The 20,552-nt window shown below is 43.7% G+C and overlaps 1 protein-coding gene across 10 annotated transcripts in view; it reads left to right on the top strand.

Moving 5' to 3' along the window:
* Window positions 1–20,552, top strand: part of ATP10B (ATPase phospholipid transporting 10B (putative)) — a 294,689-nt gene that overhangs the window by 195,739 nt on the left and 78,398 nt on the right. For 9 of the 10 annotated variants that reach the window (XM_057491415.1, XM_057491433.1, XM_057491430.1 and 6 more), the window contains 2 exons: window positions 299–493; window positions 16,944–17,148. In XM_057491415.1, the coding sequence (XP_057347398.1) occupies window positions 299–493; window positions 16,944–17,148 (400 nt within the window). Of the gene's footprint in view, window positions 1–298; window positions 494–1,014; window positions 1,827–16,943; window positions 17,149–20,552 lie in introns of those variants that run through there. The other variant, XM_036919617.2, reaches the window with a different exon arrangement.

Below are 20,552 nucleotides of genomic sequence, written 5' to 3'. Positions count from 1 at the left end.
AAAGTAAAATGTACATTTATGTATCATCCTAAATTTTGCAATTATTACTATAAGCTACCATTTACTGAACAACTACTATGCTCCAGAACCCTCTATTATGTTTGTAACAAAATATTATCCCATTTCATGTTTATAAGATTCCTTTAAAGTAGGTATTGCTATCCCCATTTTACACAATTTGACAGAGATTCAGGAATGTCACTTTATTTGGTAAGGGCCAACAGTAAGGAAGAAATAGTGCAGAGAGTGTATTTTTCTTCTCAGGGATTTTCACTCATACCTTGCTTGCCCCCTCCAGATGGGCCAACCTCTATTTCCTGTTCTTGGTCATTCTGAACTGGATACCCTCCATGGAAGTTTTCCACAGGGAAATCACCATGTTACCATTGGCCATTGTGCTGTTCACCATCATGGTCAAGGACGGCATGGAGGACTTTAGGAAACACCGCTTTGACAGAGAGATAAACTGCTCCAACATCCAGATATATGAGAGGTAAGAGAAATCATTCTTCTGTTTTCTCTCTTGCAAACAGGTTGTAGAAACTCAAAAGCATTTTTAAAGGATTGGTCTCCTCATATTATGTTTCCCTAAGCTCATTTAATTCAGTGATTCTCAACCAGGGTAATTTTGCCCTGCAGGAGACATTTGACAGTGTCTGGAGACATATTTGTTTGCCAAATTGGGAAGGAGGTTCTACTGGCATCTGGCGAGAAAAGGCCAAGGAGATGCTATACATCTTACAATACACAGGACAGCCCCCCACACTCACACACACACAACAAAGAATTATTATTCAGCTTAAAATATCAGTAGTGCTGAGATTTAGAAACCTTAATTTACCCTGTGTAAACATATTATTAAGCACAAGCATGTAATGTCATTAAGAGTTATTAAGGGTGGAAAGCTCAAGAATTAAACTCAAGAATTATCTGGACCATTTCAGGAGCCCAAGTTTAAGAGTAGTTCTTTGGAGGGTGACAGGTGGTATCTCCCAAACAAGGAAACATATACCATTTTTAAAGCCTCTGAGGCACTTAGCTAAAAACCACTGTTTTAGAACTGAAACTAGGTCGGTTTTAGGACCCAGAGTTGGCGCACCTGTTCTTGGCTGCCTGGGGTGTGAAAGGAAAATACCTGGGTGACGTCTACATTCCAACAGGTAGAGGCTCAACAAGTAAGAAGGAAGTGGCCCGGCTGGGTGCACACCTGTTCTCCACAAGCTATTTCCTTGTCATATTTCTCCTCTGGAGTACACAGGCTCTTTACCTTTACTTTTCCTTGGGAAAGAGAGAAATTTCCCACAGAGAAGGCAAGTAAAAGATGCCAGGGACATGACTCGCTGGCAGCTGAACAATGGAACTAATCAAGGAAAAACCTCTTCTACGGAAAACTTGAGTGTCATCCTATGAAAACTAAAGAGACAGATTGAAAATTGAGAGATGAGAAAAGAAGGGAAGAGGAGACAGAAAAGGAAAGAAGACAAGAAGCGAGTTGTGGTCTCCAACCTGCCCTTTGAAAGATGGTCCCACAAAGAGAACCCCAACAGACATTATTGTGGCAATCAAATTAAGACCAGCAAATACACCGTGTTGTCCTTCATACCCAAGAACATCTTTGAGCAGCTACACCGGTTTGCCAATCTCTATTTTGTGGGTATTGTGATTCTGAATTTTGTCCCTGTGGTCAATGCTTTCCAGCCTGAGATGAGCACGATCCCAGTCTGTGTCATCCTGGCAGTCACTGCCATCAAGGATGCTTGGGAAGACCTCCGGAGGTACAAATCTGATAAACTGATCAATAACAGTGAGTGCTTCATCTATAACAGGTAAGGCAAAATACTTTGGGGACATATTGCAGGTCCCATTCTGATCTGTGTGTGGCTGCTCTCACCACAGCTGCTGTCTAGAGAAGGGATGGAGTAGGGAGACAGCATTATTTATCTCAGTGAAGCTGTACAGTTCTCCACAGTGAGGAAAGGCTACCAAAAAAAAAAAACCAATGAACAAAAAAGTAGGAGCTCGAGTCAATAGTCTATTAAAATTAGGAAGTCTTTACTATGTGACATTTCTTTGCAGTTTCAAATGTGTTCAACATTAAAGAATTTTGCTTAAACTCTCACCCATTCTTAGCCCAGTGCGACCATGAGCATATTTGAGTGTGTCTGGAGACCATTGGAGGGCAGAGGCATCACTGTTTTTCAGGGGAGCAGTAGAGCACTGTATTAGGAGAACCAGCCCTGGGGGCACACTGCCTGGGTGGAACACTGTCTCCATCACTCATTAACCACATGGCCTTAAGCAAGTGATCTAACCTCTCTGAGCCTTGTTTGATCATTCGTAAAATTGGAACATTTCCTGGGGCGGTAGTGAGAATCGCATGCCATAATCTTTGCTTAACACTATGCCCAACGTGTAATAAAGGCTCAGTGTGTGATCTGTGATTGCTTTATTTTTAGAATGTAGAACTCGTGGTAGCTCCCCACCATCAAGCTTGTCCTTACTCTTCCTCTCTGATGTTGTCCCAACTGAAGCAAGAATTGCACACCACCTTTTTGACCACATTACTGAATGTTATTTTACAAACATTGTTTAACAAAGATTCCTTTGAGCAATTGACCAAACTGGGTTGTTAGGGAAAAGACATGTTCTCAGTCAGAAGAAGATAGAATTATTGTGGGTTTCAACTTTGTGACAACTCGTGTAGCCTGGAAAGAAGTAAGGGAGTTGAGTCTGGACTCACAGAGATTCTGCCGGGACTGAGGGCTTTCCAGGTGAGCAATTAGCAGCCTTAGGTAATTAAATCACCAGCAGGTAAGGGCTTGACTTCTTGGAAAATCAGGGAAATGTCCATCTCTGTCAAGGAACAACATCCCTCTGGCTTTTTCCCTCTGACTTTATCAACCCTGATTGAGTAGAAGTTCGCAGCTGCTCTGACCATTCTTAGAAAGAAAAGGGCTGCCTCAAGGAGTCCACTGCAGCTACTTAGAGACTGCTTCCTTCTGAGGAGAGCTTCTCTTCTCGGGAGGAGAAGGTGACCAACTTGGAGCTGGATGACGAGGGTTTATGAGCCAAACTCCACTTGGAAAGTAGTAGTCTGAGGAAGCCTCTGAAAAGATCATGAATGCAGGGGACTCATTTGTCTCCAGGGCACCCCTAGGGGGAACTCTGTACCCTCCCTCACCAGCAAATGAGCTTCTGGCCTCTTTGCTTGCAGGACCACAACTGCATGTCTGAAAGAGTTAATCTGAAGGACTTAGTTGTTTACAGCTAGATCCAACCGTCTTCAATGTTGTTAGCACACTGAACACCTTTAGTTGAGATTTAGTCATTCTTCACCTTTGAATAAAGAAATTATAAAGAGAGAGAAAATATGCCTTTTGGGTTCTGATGCCTGTCTTCAAAGAGACTGTTTTTTAAGAAAGCACTATTTTTCCTTGTCACCAATCCACACCATCACTTTTTGTTCTCTACCTTTCTCCTTCATTGCTTTTTTTTCCAGAGAAGATACACAGTGGTGAGTCAGAAAGCTGGTTCCTTGAGGAGGGATGTGTGTGGGCCTCAGTTAGCCTGGTCCTACTCGGCCAGATTAATGAGCCTGTTCTTGAGGTAATATCAGTGTTGATCAGACCACAGACTGACCCGAGCTGGGTGCTGGACTGATGTCACCCAGGCTGCTGTTCTGTCCTCAAAATAGCTTCCAGGAAACAGTGGAAAACCAAGGTGATAACAATCCTAGCAAAAAGAGACATTAATGCACAGGCTTAATGGAAGAGAGGGACATAAGGGGTTTTCATGGCAGAATTTCCCAAAGTGTATTCAGTGGAATAATAGTGACAAAGAGTCTCTGATAAAAGACATGGCCAAAAAAATGTGTGCTGTCCCTCCTGACCTTTGGTCCATGAACAACTAAGAAAAGATACATAGTGCAGAAACCTATTTACCCTTAATTAATTCAGTGTTGTTCCAAACCTACCAAACTTTTGGAAATGTTTAATATCTATAACATCTCAATTCAGGAAATTTGACTTTTCCAGTAGAGCAAAATAATTGACTACAGGGCCAGGAAAGGTAATAGAATGAAATAGACTGCATACAAAGGGGAAGCAGTGTTATAGGTGCACTGATAAGTGGCAACTGGCATTTGGCATCAGTGTTAGGATACAGTAGTGGGGGCAGGGACTGTGGCAAAGGGGGCACCTATGCATTCATCTCAGGAGGCAGAGCTGACCGCACAGCTCTAGATGGTTATCATGTGGAAATCCAGGCTTAGTGTTGTCAGAATGTCTGAGTTTTATCAAGGAAGCTAGAAATTAATAGTTTTTATTTGAAAGAAACTGAATATTAAATGTTGGTAACTGATGTGATTTTTCCAAAAACTCCAGATCTATTTTATTTGACCCAATGTTCTTATTTTGCCTGTGAGCCCCCTAATTTGCAACCTTGGCTATATAATATACTAGGAATCTGAAGTCTCTGCAAATGAATAATTAGATTCTCCTTTTGAGATCCCCCTTCAATCCCTCTATAGCTGTTTGGGCAGAGAAGGGATATGACCTTGAAGCAAGAATGCAGGCCTGGGAGTCTACACCCAGATCTGGACTAGCTACTAATAATGGCTTAGAAAAGTCACTTGTATCTCTGGAGCTCAGTTTCCACTTTTGTAAAACTTGGGAGTCAGATTTGATCTTGTCCTGTGAGGTGAACGAATGAATCCGCAGCCAGATAAATTGGGAAATAGTACATATTCAATGCTTTTCTTCAGTCCAACAGTGCACATTAATGAAGGTTCTGGGAGAACCCTCAGTAACCAAGCTTTGTTTAACAGTTGGGTCTGTTGAGATGCTCTCTGCTGCAAGCAGCAGAGACCTCAATTCAAACAAGTTTTAACCACAAAGAGACTTGTTGGCTTAAATCACTGTAAATGTCCTGAGTTTGGCAGGTGATCAGGCATGATTCAGCCTGCACTCTGCCTACAGCACTTACTTCTCCTTTTCATTCAGTCTCCCCATGTCTTCTTCATCTTCGAGCCGACTTCCCTCATGGCAATATGATGGCTGTAGCAGCTCCAGCCCTCACATCTACACATGTTAATTCACAAATGAAGAAAGAAAGGAAGCATTCTGGGATGGTCAAAGGAAACTTATTCCCTACACCTTCCTCATACCCCAGTGACCCCAGTGGGTCACATGCCCATCTCCAAACCAATCTGTGTGAGCAGGAGAGGGGGATTTTGCTAATTAGATAAGCCTGAGCCACAGAGTCCAGCATGAAGTCCACTTCCCTACAAGCATATGAGCTATGCAGAGAATATGTAAAACCAAATTAAAAAATGAGATAGTTTCTGAGAAAAGAGAGAACAGATGTTGGACAGGGGCCACCTCCTAGTCCTCAACACTAGCACTGTAAAATATTTTTTAACCTAAACTCTATAAACTGCTTTCCATGTATTCACAAGATCATACCCACTTTGGGATATTCTGTACCATATAGCCCTAAGGTTCTTCCAACTCTGGAATGGATTGACTCCATGAAAGACCCTAGAATAGGAAGCTAGGAAATGCTAGGTAAGTGTTAGTTATTATTCTAATAGATGCTGAAGGATATTCCCTTTTGCCAAACATCGGTGGTACATGGTGGGGTGTCAGACAAAAAATACAAGATCTGAGAGGGCAATTTTTTTTCCTGAGAAGCAACATGAAAGCTTATCTCTCAAGCACTAGCTCTTTTCCATTTTGTCTCAGATTCACACATTTGAGAAACTGATGTCCTTTTTCTTTTCATCTTCATGTAATTGAATATGAATGAGGGCCCTAGAATTTTGCTCGGCCTAATCCCATGCATCATCCAGACTAGACCTGTTTATACTGCAAGAGAACCTTTCTGCAAACCACAAAAGCCTTGTTAACAGAATTACAGTCCTGTTAGAACGTTTCTTTTACTATAGCAACCGTGCTTGTGGTCTAAAGGTGACCCATTAATCAGATTTATAGAATGACTTCAAGGAGAGATTAGCTTCAGAATTGTATTAGCTTAGTTTCTCCCAGGGTTCAGTTTAATGAATCTAGAAACCATACCCAGCAAGAGATTTGTATCTTTCCATCCAACTTAGTAAGTTTTTATCTGTCCTCAAAAAGCATGCAGTAAGGAAGCAGGAGTGTAAACCAAGGGACTCCACAAAGGTGGTATTTTGTGATGAAACAAAAGCCTTCCAGTGGATCAGCAGCCAAGCACTCGGTCATCTGTTCAGCAAATATTAATTCTGGAGGTGTGTGGCCACTGGCATGACAGGCCCTGGGTACTGTTGAGGGGCTCTCAGTTCAGGGATCACTAGGAGCTTGTAAGCAGCTACAGTGTCCCCTGTCAGAGTACAAAGGGTGGCAGTCACACAGGGGATGCAGTGACACATCACAGCCTGCAAAAACATCACAGCTGAGGGAAGCCTTCCTTGAAGAGGTGACGTTCCAGGAAGGCACTGAAGGATGAGCAGCCTATAAACAGGCAGAGGGAACATGTTTCAGCTCACAGGCTGTTCATATGTCAACTGAAGGTCATATGTGTGGCTTTCGCTGGCATCAGAAAGACCAGGATCAAGAAATGGCAGAAACAGGGGAAGAACTGCTGAGATGAGAAATTTTTTAATTGTGACTTTTTACCAAGACTTGGAGATTCTCTTTTCTGCAAGTCAGGTGGCCACTATAACATGAAAGTAATTCTGCTACAGTAAGAAGCTATGGGGCAGTGGCCAGTCTTCTGACAGCCCTGCACTGAGGGCTTCCCTTCCCAGTGGCGGCAAGCTCTGCTGGAGGAGAAAGAAGCCTGGTGTGCAGCCTACGGTCATCTGTCAGTGCCTTTCAGGCCAGTGCCCCCACTGGAAAGCCCAAGAATGAGGAAGCCAGAGGTCCTCACCCTGGGCCTGTCACTGTTAACTACGTGATGAGCAAAATGAAGCCACTTAAGCAGTTGGGACCCCTTTGGCTCATCTTTAGTGATCATTATCTCTCTATGGAATATTTTGTGGAAAAATGTATAGATGACACGCATGAGGGCTTGAAAATAACAGAGCTTTAGAAACAAACTATACAATGCAGTGCCAAAGGAGGGTGAGCAGAGTAATCTCAGCAATGACATTTCAAAGGTGACATCTTACTGGATGTTTGGCTTCAAGGACTTTGGCCTCGGACCTGAGGTTGTCCCCAGACTGCCGCCTGCTAAATGTGTGGGCATATGTAGTTACTCGATCACTTGAGCCTTCATTTCAACATCTGAAAATGCAGACAATACTAGCACCTATTCCCCAGGGTCCTGTGGATTGAATGACATAATCCTTATAAACCATTTAATTCAGGGTCTGCACCATAAGTAGCACTAAATAATTTCTTGTTTAAATTTCCAGTCATTTCAATTCTAATGTTTTCAGTGTCAGGCCCAACCTGAGTCTTCAACTTGCTTGCTACATTCTCCACACATACAAGAGAGAAATTGCTTATTTTATTGGTAAAAATCAAGGACATTCACTGAGCCACATTACCAGTAAGCAGGGTTACAATGTTTTAAGAGCAAATACCTGTACTATGATCTCACTTTTTTATTTTCTAGTCTATGGAACAGAATTTAAAATCTGAATTCAGGAAATCCCTCTGGAGCCTGGCCCTCTTTCCCCACCTCCCTTTCCACAGCATATCTGAGCACAGCCATACCAAGACTTGGATTCAAGCAAAGGACTTAGGTGGCCTCATACAGCTCGGAGCCTAAGCCACTTCGTCCAACCCAACCTCTCACAGAGAGTGTACATTAGAATAGCATTCTTGTACGGCTATTAATGAGGCAGCTATTTGGACCCCATTCTTCTGCTATTTCCTCTGAATAACCACTGTCTGGGAAACCCAAAGGAGTTGAGATGGTTGATAAAGCAGAATTTAGGCTTTGCCAGGGTCATCCTAACTTCAAAAATAGTCATAACCCTCCTTCACCCTAAAGCTGCATCCCAGGGTTGCTGTAGGTATTCAATGAGATAATGCATGTATAAGGCTTAGCAAGTGCCTGATGTCTGGTAGCACTCAGGGAAAGTTAGCTAAAATATTGCTAAGGAGAGCTCTGTGACCTTGGAAGCCAGGAGCCACCATGGGCTGACCAAAGGGAGGCAAGAAAGACCATGGCTGGAGCTGGGAACCACATGAGAGAAGAGAAACTCTTTAGCCGAAGAACTTGACCCCAAGCTCTAATAACACAGCAAAATGGGCCTGGGGGAAGAATCTGAAAAATGCAGACAACAGAGAAACATCTTGTGTCATTTGAAGCATAACCACGAAAAGCACCACTGGCTGGAGTTTACAGGCCAACAGACCATTGCTTCCATCCTATACATCTTTGCTCTGCATTTGGCATCAGCAAACGAGGCTCCTCTCTGAAGCATCAATTTTGCAAGTGCCCACCCTACTCACACTGCCTGACCCTGTGCTCACAGAGGGCCATAAACTATTTGGGCCAATTCAGCCTGTCATTTCGGGATAGAATGCAATAGGTCCTCCCCCAAACTCAATGGATGGAGGAGTAATAAAACAAGAATTCAGCTGTCCCTGAAGTTCTGCCCTTGTGTCAACAGGCACAATTTGTATTTTGGTGGGCGAGGATTTACAGCCTCTGTTTTGCCTTAAGGAGATCAGAATTCCAAAAGGTGAGGCTCCTGTTTGCAGCCAAGCTTCAGTTATTTTATGTCACCAGTGTCTGAGGCTTTCTCTGTTTAGCACCTCACTCCCAACCAGAACCCAGAGACCACACTGAACCATGAAGCTCTTGTGGCTGTCACTTACGTGTCCTGGTAGACACCTCTGTGACCTTACCCAAGTTAATAACCTTTCTAGGCCTGTTCCCTGAGCTATAAAACACAGATAATACTAATAGTAAAGATTGTCTCATTATTAGGCAGCTAAATGGTAATGTAGGGTAAGTGCAGGATCAATATAGAGAAATTCATGTTATATGAAGTTTCCACTGCTGAGTCCATAACAAAAAGAAATAGAGTGGATGTTAAAATGGCTGAAGGTTAGGAAAAGCTTCCCTTCCACCACCTAGTGTTCAAGATAAATCTACAAGGAGTTAGTTACTAAATATTCACTGAGGGCTTCCTCATGTGTTAGATACCAGGCCTCTAGGTACCAAGATCATCCCAGCTCTGAGAAACCTTGTTACACAGTTGAAAATAGAAGATGTATGCAACAGAAAATAAAACTATAATATGTAAGGAAATGGGGCAACAAGGTACACCACAGATGCTCAATGCCCAAGAGCAAAAAGCAGAAGGTAGGACTGGAATCTACAGAGGCTACAGGAAAGCCATTCTGGGTAACGAGCTCATGCCTTCAAGTGCCCCCAAGCTCCTTCTCCATCATCTGCAGGCATGACCCTGCCCATTGCCTCTGTGGATTTCCTGGCCTCTAAGCATGGTATTTCCCTGGCCATCACTGCTTGATGCCATTCTGTGCTCAGTTCTGCTTTCTGTGTGCAGCAGCCACCTGCACAAGGAGGTCCAGGGTGGGCTACCCCAGAGCTAGGGTTTCAACCACTTCTCTGTGTAAAGGAGGACTTTGACCTGTACAAATGTGACCCAGATGATCGGGCCTCACCAGCCTCTGGGTGATAATGTCACATTAATGTAAATGTCCCAATGACACTGAGCTCCTAACTACTGATTTGAGACTTGGCATCCTCCCCAGACACACCTGGGCAGCTTCAGGCATGGTGAATATCACTTGTGTCCCTAGTTATTTCAGGCCAAGCCAGGACTCCAGGCCCCCCTCTGGCTTCAACTGTCCCTGCTGTCCCCAATCTTCCAAGTCTGAAGCCCCTTCACTGTGGTCCGAACCTGACAGGTAAGCGCAGGGAGCAAAGAATAGCCAGGTTGGGGGAGCGTATTTGCACTCACTGCCCTCTGCCCCAGGCCCAGGCTGCCTGCTATGTAACTGCTTTAGTTCCTGTTCCATTTCCTGGGGCCAAGTTGGGGTCAGGGCACACACAACTCCTTCTTCCTTCTCAGTTCCTATCCCTTCTTGCTAGGCTCTTCTTCCAGCCAAAAAAACCCCACACATCAGTCATATTAGCTCATGAAAAGAGTTACGCAGTTTCTAGTCTGCTGGCTCCCCAGCAATAGTCCTGTTTGCTCTAAGCTAATAATAACTATGGTGAAGATAATGCCAACAGTAAATGCTCTTTGCTGTGAGGTCATTGGATCCTTTTCATATATTATTTAACTCCTACTTTAACCTGTGGAATAGATTTTATTTGTCCCATTTGATAGATGAATAAACTGAACATCAGCCAGTTAGGTAGTGAGTGCAAAGTCACTCCACATATAAGGGGCAACCCCAAGTTTCAAATCAAGCTCACCTGACTCCAAGACTTTTAACCACTGCACAATACTGCCCCTACCTCAGCATCCCACTGCCAAAACAGCTGGGCATCACAAGTTTTCCTGAGCCAGGCACAGGACCCTTGGTTCTCCTTCTTGATGCCAGGGAAAGAATAGATGTTCAGAGCAAGCTTTGGTACTGTGTACCTTGGCCAGGTCACTCCTAGCCTCAGTTTCCTTATCTGAATAAGGGGAGTTGAATTTGAGATCCGTCAAACCCCTCTATTCCTGATTTTTTTTAAATTAAGACTATTTTTTTAGAGCAGTCTTGGGTTCACAGCAAAATTAAGGGAAAGGTACAGAGATTTTCCATATGCCCCCTGCCCCACACATACACAGCGCCCCCCTCCATTATCATCCTCCCCCACCAGAGTAGTACATATGTTACAATGGATGAACCTACATAGATACATCATAATTATCCCAAGTTCATAGGTTACATTACCATTACTCTCCTGTTGTAATTCTATTGGTTTGGACAAATGTATAATGTACATATATCCACCATTATACCAAGTAGTTTCACTGCCCTAAAAACCCTCTATGCTCCACTCTTTCATCATTCCCAACCCCTACCCACCCCTGGCAACCAATATTCTTTTCACCAGTTCCTTAGTTTTGCCTTTTCCAGAATGCCATATAGCTGGAATCACATAATATGTAGCCTTCTCAGATTGGCTTCTTTCACTAAATAATATGCATTTACGGTTCTTTCATGTCTTTTCATGGCTTAATAGTTCATTCCTTTTTACACTGAATAATGATTCCAGGGTCTGGATATACCACAGTTTATTTATCCATTTACCTATGGAAGATATCTTGATTGCCTCCAAGTTTTGGCAGTCATGAATAAAGGAATAAAGCTGCTATAAACATCCATGTGCAGATTTTTGTGTGGATGGAACTTCTTTGGATAAATACTAAGAAACATGACTGCTGGATTGCATGTTTCATTTTGTAAGAAACTGTCAAACTACCTAACACAGAGGCTGCATCATTTTGCATTCCCACCAGCAATGAATGAGATTCCCTAATGCTCTATACCCTTGTCAGCATTTGGTGCTGTCGGTGATCTGGATTTGCGCCATTCTAATAAGTGTGTAGTGGTATCCCATAGTTTTAATTTGCATTTTCTGGGGACATATGATATGGAGCATCTTTCCATATGTTTACTTGTCATCTGTATATTTTCTTTGGTGAGATGTTTGTTCAAATCTCCTGCCCATTTTTTAACTGGGCTCATTTATGGATGGTGCCTTTGGTGTTGTATCTAGAGAGTCATTGCCATATGCAAGGTCATCTGGGATTTCTCCTGTTATTCTGTCAGAGTTCTATAGTTTTACGTTCTGCATTTAGGTTTGTGATCCATTTGGGGTTATTTTAGGGAAAACTGTAAGGTCTGTGACTAAGTTCATTTTTTTGCACGTGGATATCTAGTTATTCCAGCACCATTTGTGGAAAAGCCAATCTTTGCCCCATTGTACCCTTTGCTACTTTGTCAAAGATTAGTTGACTAAATTTATGTAAGCCTGTTTCAGAGCTCTGCCCTGAAAACCCTCTGTGCTCCACTCTTTCATCTTTCCCAACCCCCACCCAACCCTGGCAACCAATGTTCTTTTTACCAGCTCCATAGTTTTGCCTTTTCCAGAATGTTCTCTATTCTGTTCTATTGATCTATTGGTCTATTCTTTCACCAATACCACATTGTCTTGATGACTGTAGTAGCTTTATAGGAAGTCTTGAAATCAGATAATGTCAACCCTCAACTTTGTTCTCCTTCAATATCGTGTTGGCTATCTAGGTGTTTGGCCTCTCCATAAATTTTAGGATCAGTTTCTCAACATCCATAAATGAACTTGCTGGGCACCCTTAATTTCAATGATGTGTTTTTCTGGGAGTTTGTCCCAGTAGCCAGTGGCAAGAGTCCTAAATTCATTTGGCTGAGTTGGGGTCCCTCTTTGCAGTGTTGGAGAAAAGGTTTGGCTTTTCAGAGTTTCAGAGTTTCTTGTGTTTGTATACTGTGTGCCTGGGCCTAAGCCAGGAAATATAATCATGGGCATAAAATTGGGTGTCCTGAGAGCATGAAGAAGAAAATTCTGGGGCTGGCAGAGTGGTGGTTAACCTTCTCCATGGCATTAACAGTCATTGTGGTCATCATCATCATAATCATAAAACAAGCTTGTATTTATTGAGCACTTACTAAGCACAAAGCCCTCAACTCCATCCCTAATGCAGTGCCTAAGAGTCATGTCACCAATCCTTTCAACAAGCCTCTGAGGCAAATGCACATACTACCTTCAACAGAAGAAACAGGCTCAAAGAGGTTAACTAACTTGCCCAATGCCATACAGATAATATGCCATAAAACTGGAATTCAAACCCCCCCTTACCCTCCTACACTGCATTTATTCTCACTGGAATTCCCCCCTTTCACCTGGGGTAGTGACACTGACCATTTAGGGCGTGACATTTGAGCTTCAGGAAGGACAGCTCAGGTCAGCTCATCATCTTATTTTGAAAGAGTCCCACAGGCAACCAATCCTCCTGATAAATCCCTTCTACTCTAGTTCATTGAAACCATTTTATAAAACCCACATCCTTGGGGATAAAAGGAGCCTTAAGCATCCTCTTCTCTTCCATTTCCCTACTTTCACCTGCTTCCCCAGCATCCGGTTGGTTACAAACCTCTCTTGCTGTTTATTTACCTCTTAATAAGCCCTATCTCCTCTCAGGAAGCCATTTAGCAGTGCACCACTTAATTTCTCCTCAAGGCAGAATCTGCCAGATGGAGTCTTCGTCCCAAGCCACGTTGATTTGTCTTCTTTTTAAACAGCAGTGAACATCCCATGAAACTAAAATAGCAGCCAGTTCCCTGTGGACTCGTTGTGCAGGGAGGTGATCAAAAGTGCACAGACGTGTTCACCTGGGGCAGCTGTTCTAAACAGGCTGGATTAATGAGGGAATGGCTTCCTCAGGTGGCTCCCAGCCAGCTGCCGGCCACATCTGGGCGTCATTCAATGCAAGAGCACGCTGATTGTCCACATCAGCTGGATTCAGCCATTCATCACCTCCTGGAACTGGATGCCCTCGAGCTATGCATCCTTGCCTTTTCCACAAACATGCTCCTGCAGCTGAGCAGACAAAGTGGACCCCAGAGGATCAGGAGACTAGCGCAGAGTAGTCCAGTGCAAGAAGAAAATGTCCCTGACTCTTTTTATTTTTTGATCTCTAAACTTCCATGAAATTTGACTCTGATTCCACAGCAAAACTAGAATAATATGAATATAATTCTTCAAATTATATACCAGCTAAACTACTAAACCACATGACTCCCCAAAAAATCATTTTTTAAGCTAATACCCCAGAATCACATTGCTCCCATGGCCTCAGTACTCCCAGACACACATGAATGGGGGTGTGGCTGGAGGCACGTGTGCCTCTATTTGAGAGGCACACTCCCAGGGATAGGAAGTCTCTATCTTGAGGAGGGTAAGCCTACTACAGGAACTAAGAATGTTCCTTCACCACCACATGTCATCCTAAGGGAGAGAGGATTACATCTAAAGAAAAGACAGAGGCAATTGTTACCAGTACAGCAGTGACCTCCCTGGGATCCAGGGAATAATGAAAGACAGATTGGTTTGATTTACAGCTTCCTGGGGCGTTCCATTGACCTCGTGACACCTATGAGCATGACGGGAACTGACAAGACAACGTGCCAGCCCAGCTCACAGAAGTGACTGTTTGTGAAAGTGTATATATACCAGGAGCTCATTTCCATAACCTTCTATCTCCCATCACCTTAATAACCCACATCCCATAATCAGCAGTGAAATCCCTTTATCAGAAGAGGGAAGGTTGAGATTCAGTGTTTTGGGTGTTGGTGTGTTGGCCTTGCCTGTGATACACCTGTGTGTGCAGCAGTCCCAACTGGCATTTGCAAATCTTCTGAACAGTGTGCTCTGGAAGTGTTGGCAATCCAGATACTGTTCAGTCAGATGTGTTCCCAGTAAATATGATCTCGAAGACCAGGCAGAACACTGGGATGATGGCAATCTGCTGATACCCACCATCCTCAGAGACATTATCCAGTAGCACACAGAAGTCCAAGAGAAGGAGGGGGAAGAAGGTACACAAGCTCAGTGATAATGCTTTGTCCCTTGGAGCAATTTTGCAGTAATATTTAAGAATCCCTTTTTTTTTTTTACGCACTCTCTCAAAAAGAAAGAAAGGATAAAAAAGCCATAGAGAAAGCCAGCCAGCCCCTCCTTCACCCTCTGAGATTTCTTTTCTCACGGAGAGTCCCTTTCCATTCCAATTCCTTTAAGTAGATTCTTACCTGGACTTTAGCAGGTGTTCCCAAGGGGGCTCTAAAGTAAAAAAAACAAATCCCTCCCTGAATCAGCACAGAGACAATGAATTATTTGCCAGGAATGTTCACACTCCTGATGCAGAAGTGTCTACCCAAAATACATCAATAAACAAACAGATAAGCGTATTTCTGAAATGGCGCTGAGAAACAAATGTGGAGGGGCCATCCCTGGTCTCCATGGGAGAAAAAGTGATGTGGAGCAGACAGGGAGCATAAGGTGCTGATGGAGTGGAAAAGTGCTTAGAAACCTGTTACATACTTTTGCATGGAAATAAAATTAATACTAAAATACTGCAGATGCATTCCCCCGAAAATCCTCAGAAATGGTCTCCATCACCATCTGGATGATATTGCCCATGGATTGTTTTAACCAATGACTGCCTCTCTTGCTCTCTGGAGCCGCAGGCACTTCCACAGACCTCTGCGGGTCTTTAGAGCTGCTCCCCAGCTCCCCAGTTCTAATGCCCCTCATTATTTTATAGGCCCTCACCAGATCTTCCCTTGGTTGGCCTTCCGAATGGTAGCATATTTGTTTCAGGGGCAGGGGAAGTCCTCTTACAACAAGGAAAAGGGGGTCTTAGGAGGGCTTGCTTGGGGTTCTCCAGAGGGCCCCAAAGAAGGGAGGAAGATGGGTATAATAATATCAAACACTCATCCTCCTCAGGGGCTTCAATAAAGTCAAAGGAGAAAGTGAAATTCCAGTCATGTCTTTCTCTCTGTGGAAGAGTGGCCTTGTCGTGCCCTGGGCAGCCAGATTCCAACAGAAACAGAAGCAGTAACATGCCCAGAGGGGCTTTGCAGTGGAGAAAAACAGCAAAGCAGAGCCTGCCTCTGCAAGCCTGGCTGGGCACGGAGACATCCGGCTGCTGCAAGCCAGCTGGGCTCTGTTAGAAAGGCCACATGTGGAGTATTGGTTTGGTGCCAAATCCCGCATATAAAGAGGGACTTTTTCATACTCAGTCTTAGAAGAGCCCACGCCTCCAGGACAGATCTTGAAACTGTGTCACATGAGAATAATTAGGGCACTCAGAAAGTTAAATTTGACATGGCAAGTCCAAAAGGCATCACAAGCACCTGATGAATGCCTTAAAATATTTTTTAAATGGTTGAAGTTGGGATAGACCTGATTGCCTGGGAAAGCAGAACAATAGTTGGCTAAGCAGAAGGAAGACTTGCTAAAATGAGAGCTCTGTGAGATGGAGCTCATTGCCTGCGGTGGTAGGCAGTCCTCTTCCTTTTACTGATGGTGGAAAAGTTAAGGCTGCCTTACCTCGTGTGGGGAGAGAGGGGAATGCTGTCAAGGAGGCAGGGTGGTAAAGCAGTGAGAACAGTGGGATTTGGTGTCAGGTTGACCCAGGCTCAGGTTTCAGCTCTGTTTTTGTAAGACCTTGGGAAGTTTTTCTTGGACCCTCAATTTTCTCATTTGAGAAATGACTGTAATAATATCTACTCCAATGGGTGTTATGCAAGTAAATTATGTATTAGTTAACAGTAATGATTGGCATGGTAAAAGTGCTAAATCTGCAGTCATTGCTGCAACTGTTATTATCTGAGCTTGATAAATTGGATGTGAAGAGAAAGTGCATCATGTCCTCAGGTTTTTTTAGTCCTCTGATTGTCTGATCGCTCTGGGTGCCAGCCCATCAGACTTCCTGGGGGCATCTTCCTGAGTCCCTGGCCGCCCAGTTTTCTATTTCAGCCCTCCTCCAGATCCACCTAGACAGTGGCCCGTACCCTGCCTTTCCTATCACCACTCTCCTCCCATAATCAGAAACAATCTGTCCTATACCCAGTTCCTTGCAACCCTGCTTTCTAATGTCTATTCTGGGAAGTGATGTATATCCAGAGTGTCATATTACTATGACTATATAGTCACCACCTTCTTCAATTTTTTTCTCTCTAAGAAGCAAGGGCTGAGCATCTTTGCAGCTGAGGCTGTCAATATCTGGCAGTCAATCAAAATTCTAAATGAATCGTAAGGATAAATCCTTCACTAGCGGGATTCTATAGATCATGTTTACTTTTGTAGAGATTATGATGGTGTATTTTAGAGAGTCCAGAGCTGACTGGGGGATATTTAGGTGCAGGTGAGACTTTTTTGCATTCACTCCTTAATTTTCTGGAGAACCTTGAAATTCACTCTGCCCCGTCTTTGTCCCACCCAAGAAAGGAGCAGAGCTACGTGCAGAAGTGCTGGAAGGATGTGCGTGTGGGAGACTTCATTCAAATGCAGTGCAACGAGATCATCCCCGCAGACATACTCCTCCTCTTTTCCTCAGACCCCAGTGGGATTTGCCACCTGGAAACTGCCAACTTGGATGGAGAGACAAACCTCAAGCAAAGACGTGTCGTGAAGGGCTTCTCACAGCAGGTAGGGCAATGGTAAGGTCAAAGGCAAGAAGCAAGCCAGCTCTACTGGAAAACTGAACTTAATCTGGTGGGTAGAGGGTACACTAGGGGTGCCACCTTTTCCCAACATTTAGGTACACTTCATCTTCCCAGCAACCCTTTAGTTGGGTATTATCCCCTTGTCACAGATGGGGAAACTGAGGCTTAGGAAAGTTAAATGACCTGTCGAAGGCCTCAGAGTTCCTAAATGGAGACCCACTCAGTTTGACTGAGGAAACTATGCTCTCTGCTCTAAACCAAGGAGTCTAATGTCTGTTCAGTTAGCCTCAGGACCACCTACTTCCCCACGCTCCTCCAGTCCCTGTTCATCCTGCCCAACTCAGCTCCAGCAATCTCGCCCTCCATCAAGCTTCTCTGTACTCCTTTGACCCCAGCATAAAAAGCAGAAGGTATTGTTAACTATTTTTCCATTTGCATGTATCTTACCTTCTCACCAGTACTGAAGCCTCTTTGAGGACAGACAGCAATTGTTAACACTTTATTTAATCCCCACACTTCCATGTATGGTACCCTGGACATCATGGAGAAATCATTAGTGCTTGATATTAAGTGCCCGGGCTCTGGAAGCTGACAGAGCAGCACTTAAAGTCTAACCCCACCATTTAGTAGCTGTCTTGCCTTAGGAAAGTTATTACCCTCTCACACCTTCATTCCTTCTCTATAAAATGGGTACAAAAATAGTACCCTCTCCGTAGGGTGATTCTGAAGACTACACCATTTGCATAGTGTTACTTGGCGGGAAGTAAGCACGTAGTAAGAAACCAGTAGATAGTGGCAGTAAATATCAATGGTGTTTGCAGACAATATGCATTAACTGGGTGTCATATTCCAATTTCCAATTAAAATTCCCCTCAGAGGGTTGATTTCCAACCTGGTACCTTTCTCTACCCATGGAAAAGGCTAAAATCCTATCATTTTTCTTAGCTGGGAAGAAACTGGATGAGTCAGGGGATTTAGGAGAAAGAAGGCCAGAGCTTCGTTCCTCAGAGATTCTCAGGAGCTAGAGTTCTGTCATCCAGATTGAAACTTCTCAAGAGGAGGTGACTCATCACACCTCACCCTGCCCCTCTCAAAACACTGGATGAACAGTTCCATAAAATCCCTTTCGTATGATTGCTTCAGTCCTCAGAAGTCTAGTCTCTCATTCTTCCAGTGGGAATAACAATAGCTCTCCCATAGTTTTGCTGTGAGATTCAAATGAGATAAAGAAAAGAACAAAATATAGGGTTTGGTGCATAGTAGATACAAAATAAATGGTCTGTTGCAGCTCCTTCAGCTGCAGTTACGACCCAGGGAATGGAAACCACCATAGCCACATCACATGGCCTTGCTTTTTACTGTTGATCCCACAGCTGCCTTCCCACTGGGCTCCAGGCTCTAATGCAGTCAGTCACTGCCCTGGGGATGGGTGTCTTGAGTTCTCTCTTCTTTGCTTGTCCTCGCCACATTCACCAAATCACCCACTGATACAAGAAGGCAAGGCAGGATCTGGGGTCACTTCACTAAGCCATTCTCGACAGGCAACAGCCGTCTGTGTCTTGGCTTGGGGCCCAGGGGCCTGCCCTCTAGAGCAGGGGCTTTCCACATTTTAAACCATAACTCACGGTAAGAAATATACATTGCATCCACACACACACACACACACACACACACACACACACACACACGTCTGCATGCATGTGTAAAAAAACCTGCAGCCTCAGTGCTACATGCAAGCACTCGGAGACTGTCCATTCTGTTTCATTTCATTTTGTTAGAGAGCTGGAGGAGCAGTGAAACTGGCATTTGCTTACTAATCTCCCATTCAGCCTCCCCACCTTCACTCCTTCATCACAATGCTGAGTCCTCTGCACTCTCTGTGGCAGTTATGTCAGTGTTGGTGAGTTTCAACCCATCACTTTTCTGTCTTTGGCAGCAGCTCCCAAGCTGTTTCTTGTATATTAATTAGCCAGATAGTTTGGGATTCAACTGAAATAAGGAGCCAGATGAAAGGGTCATTCACACTACAGTGCTGTAGAACAGCCAATTTAATAACATCTCTCAAACTCTAACCCTGAATTCTCACAGGTACTTGGTATAAAGATTTACCAAAAAAGAAAAAGGTAAATTCCTTTGTGAAAGAAAGAAAATTTATTTGAGGTTCAAGGTTTTCAGAGTTCTCTATTCTGCTTCAATTGAATTCTTCCCTTCACTTTTCTTAAGTGGGTTTCCCATTTCTATCATAACAGTAATAACCATGATAATCGATTTTATTAAGCCCTTAGTACAGGGTTTGCCTGAGTATCTCACTTACCTCACAAAAACCCAATACAATAGGGGCTGCTATTATTGTCCCCATTATACACAGGAGGACAGGGAGGCAGAGAAAGGTTGCATAACTTGCCCAAGGTCACTGAGCCAGGAAGTGTTGCAACCAAGATTCAAAGCCAAGTTTGTCCAGAATCTCATCTCAAGGTTTGCAGTAGCTCATCTCCCTGGCCCTTTGACTATTACTCAGAATCTACCCAGAGATGTTTACTTGAAAGCTCACATTCATCATTTTCAATATCCTTTCCACCTGTAAGTAGCAAGTGATAGGAAAAATAAAAGTAGGCTTAGCCAGCTCCCTGGGGAGGAAGAATTTTGGCTGCTCTTTTCTACCTCGAGTCTTTAGTACAAAAAAATCTGAATATTGATAGAATTCTCTTCTGACTGCAAGAATCTGCCAACTTATTTTGTGCTACAGTATTTCTCAAATGTGTTGGACAAAGATGGTGAGGAGAGTTGCAGGAAACACACGTGACCAAGTCAGATAAGCTCAGAAGACAATGGGTTACAAGCTTCCCTCATAATTTAATAAGAGGAGGTGGGTACTACCACGTAGCATTTTGAAACACTTAACCCCAGAAACCTTTCATTCCAAGGAACATATCCCAGAACTACTGCAAGAGAGAGGAATCACAATTTAGGGATTTACTACAAATGCATTACAAGTGTTTAGAGTATACCTCAATCCCCAAGGGGAGAAGCTTTTTAAAAACATAGGTGCATCCTTCCCTATCATCACTCATTTATGATTCGCCAGGACTGAGTAGAGGGCTGGATGTGCACATTTTTAAAATGTTCCTCTAGAAGATCTTGACATGAACCTACCACCACCTTCCTTGAAAACCTGTTCAACAAAAGGGAGGTGCCACCTCAAGTCTTCCAAAAGATGCTTATCATAAAAATGGGAACAAAACTGCCATCCATCTGCTTCCCACATGTGCATGTGCTTTTGCAGGCATTGTCTGTTTCAGTCCTTGCAACCGCCCTGTGAGGTGGACATCCCCATTTTACAGATGAAAACTCTGAGGTATAGAAAAGGCAAATTTTACTAATTTTCTC

Source organism: Manis pentadactyla, chromosome 2 (assembly GCF_030020395.1).
Source record: "Manis pentadactyla isolate mManPen7 chromosome 2, mManPen7.hap1, whole genome shotgun sequence".
Classification (NCBI taxonomy): Eukaryota; Metazoa; Chordata; class Mammalia; order Pholidota; family Manidae; genus Manis; species Manis pentadactyla.
This window is presented reverse-complemented; position numbering and strand designations above follow the sequence as displayed.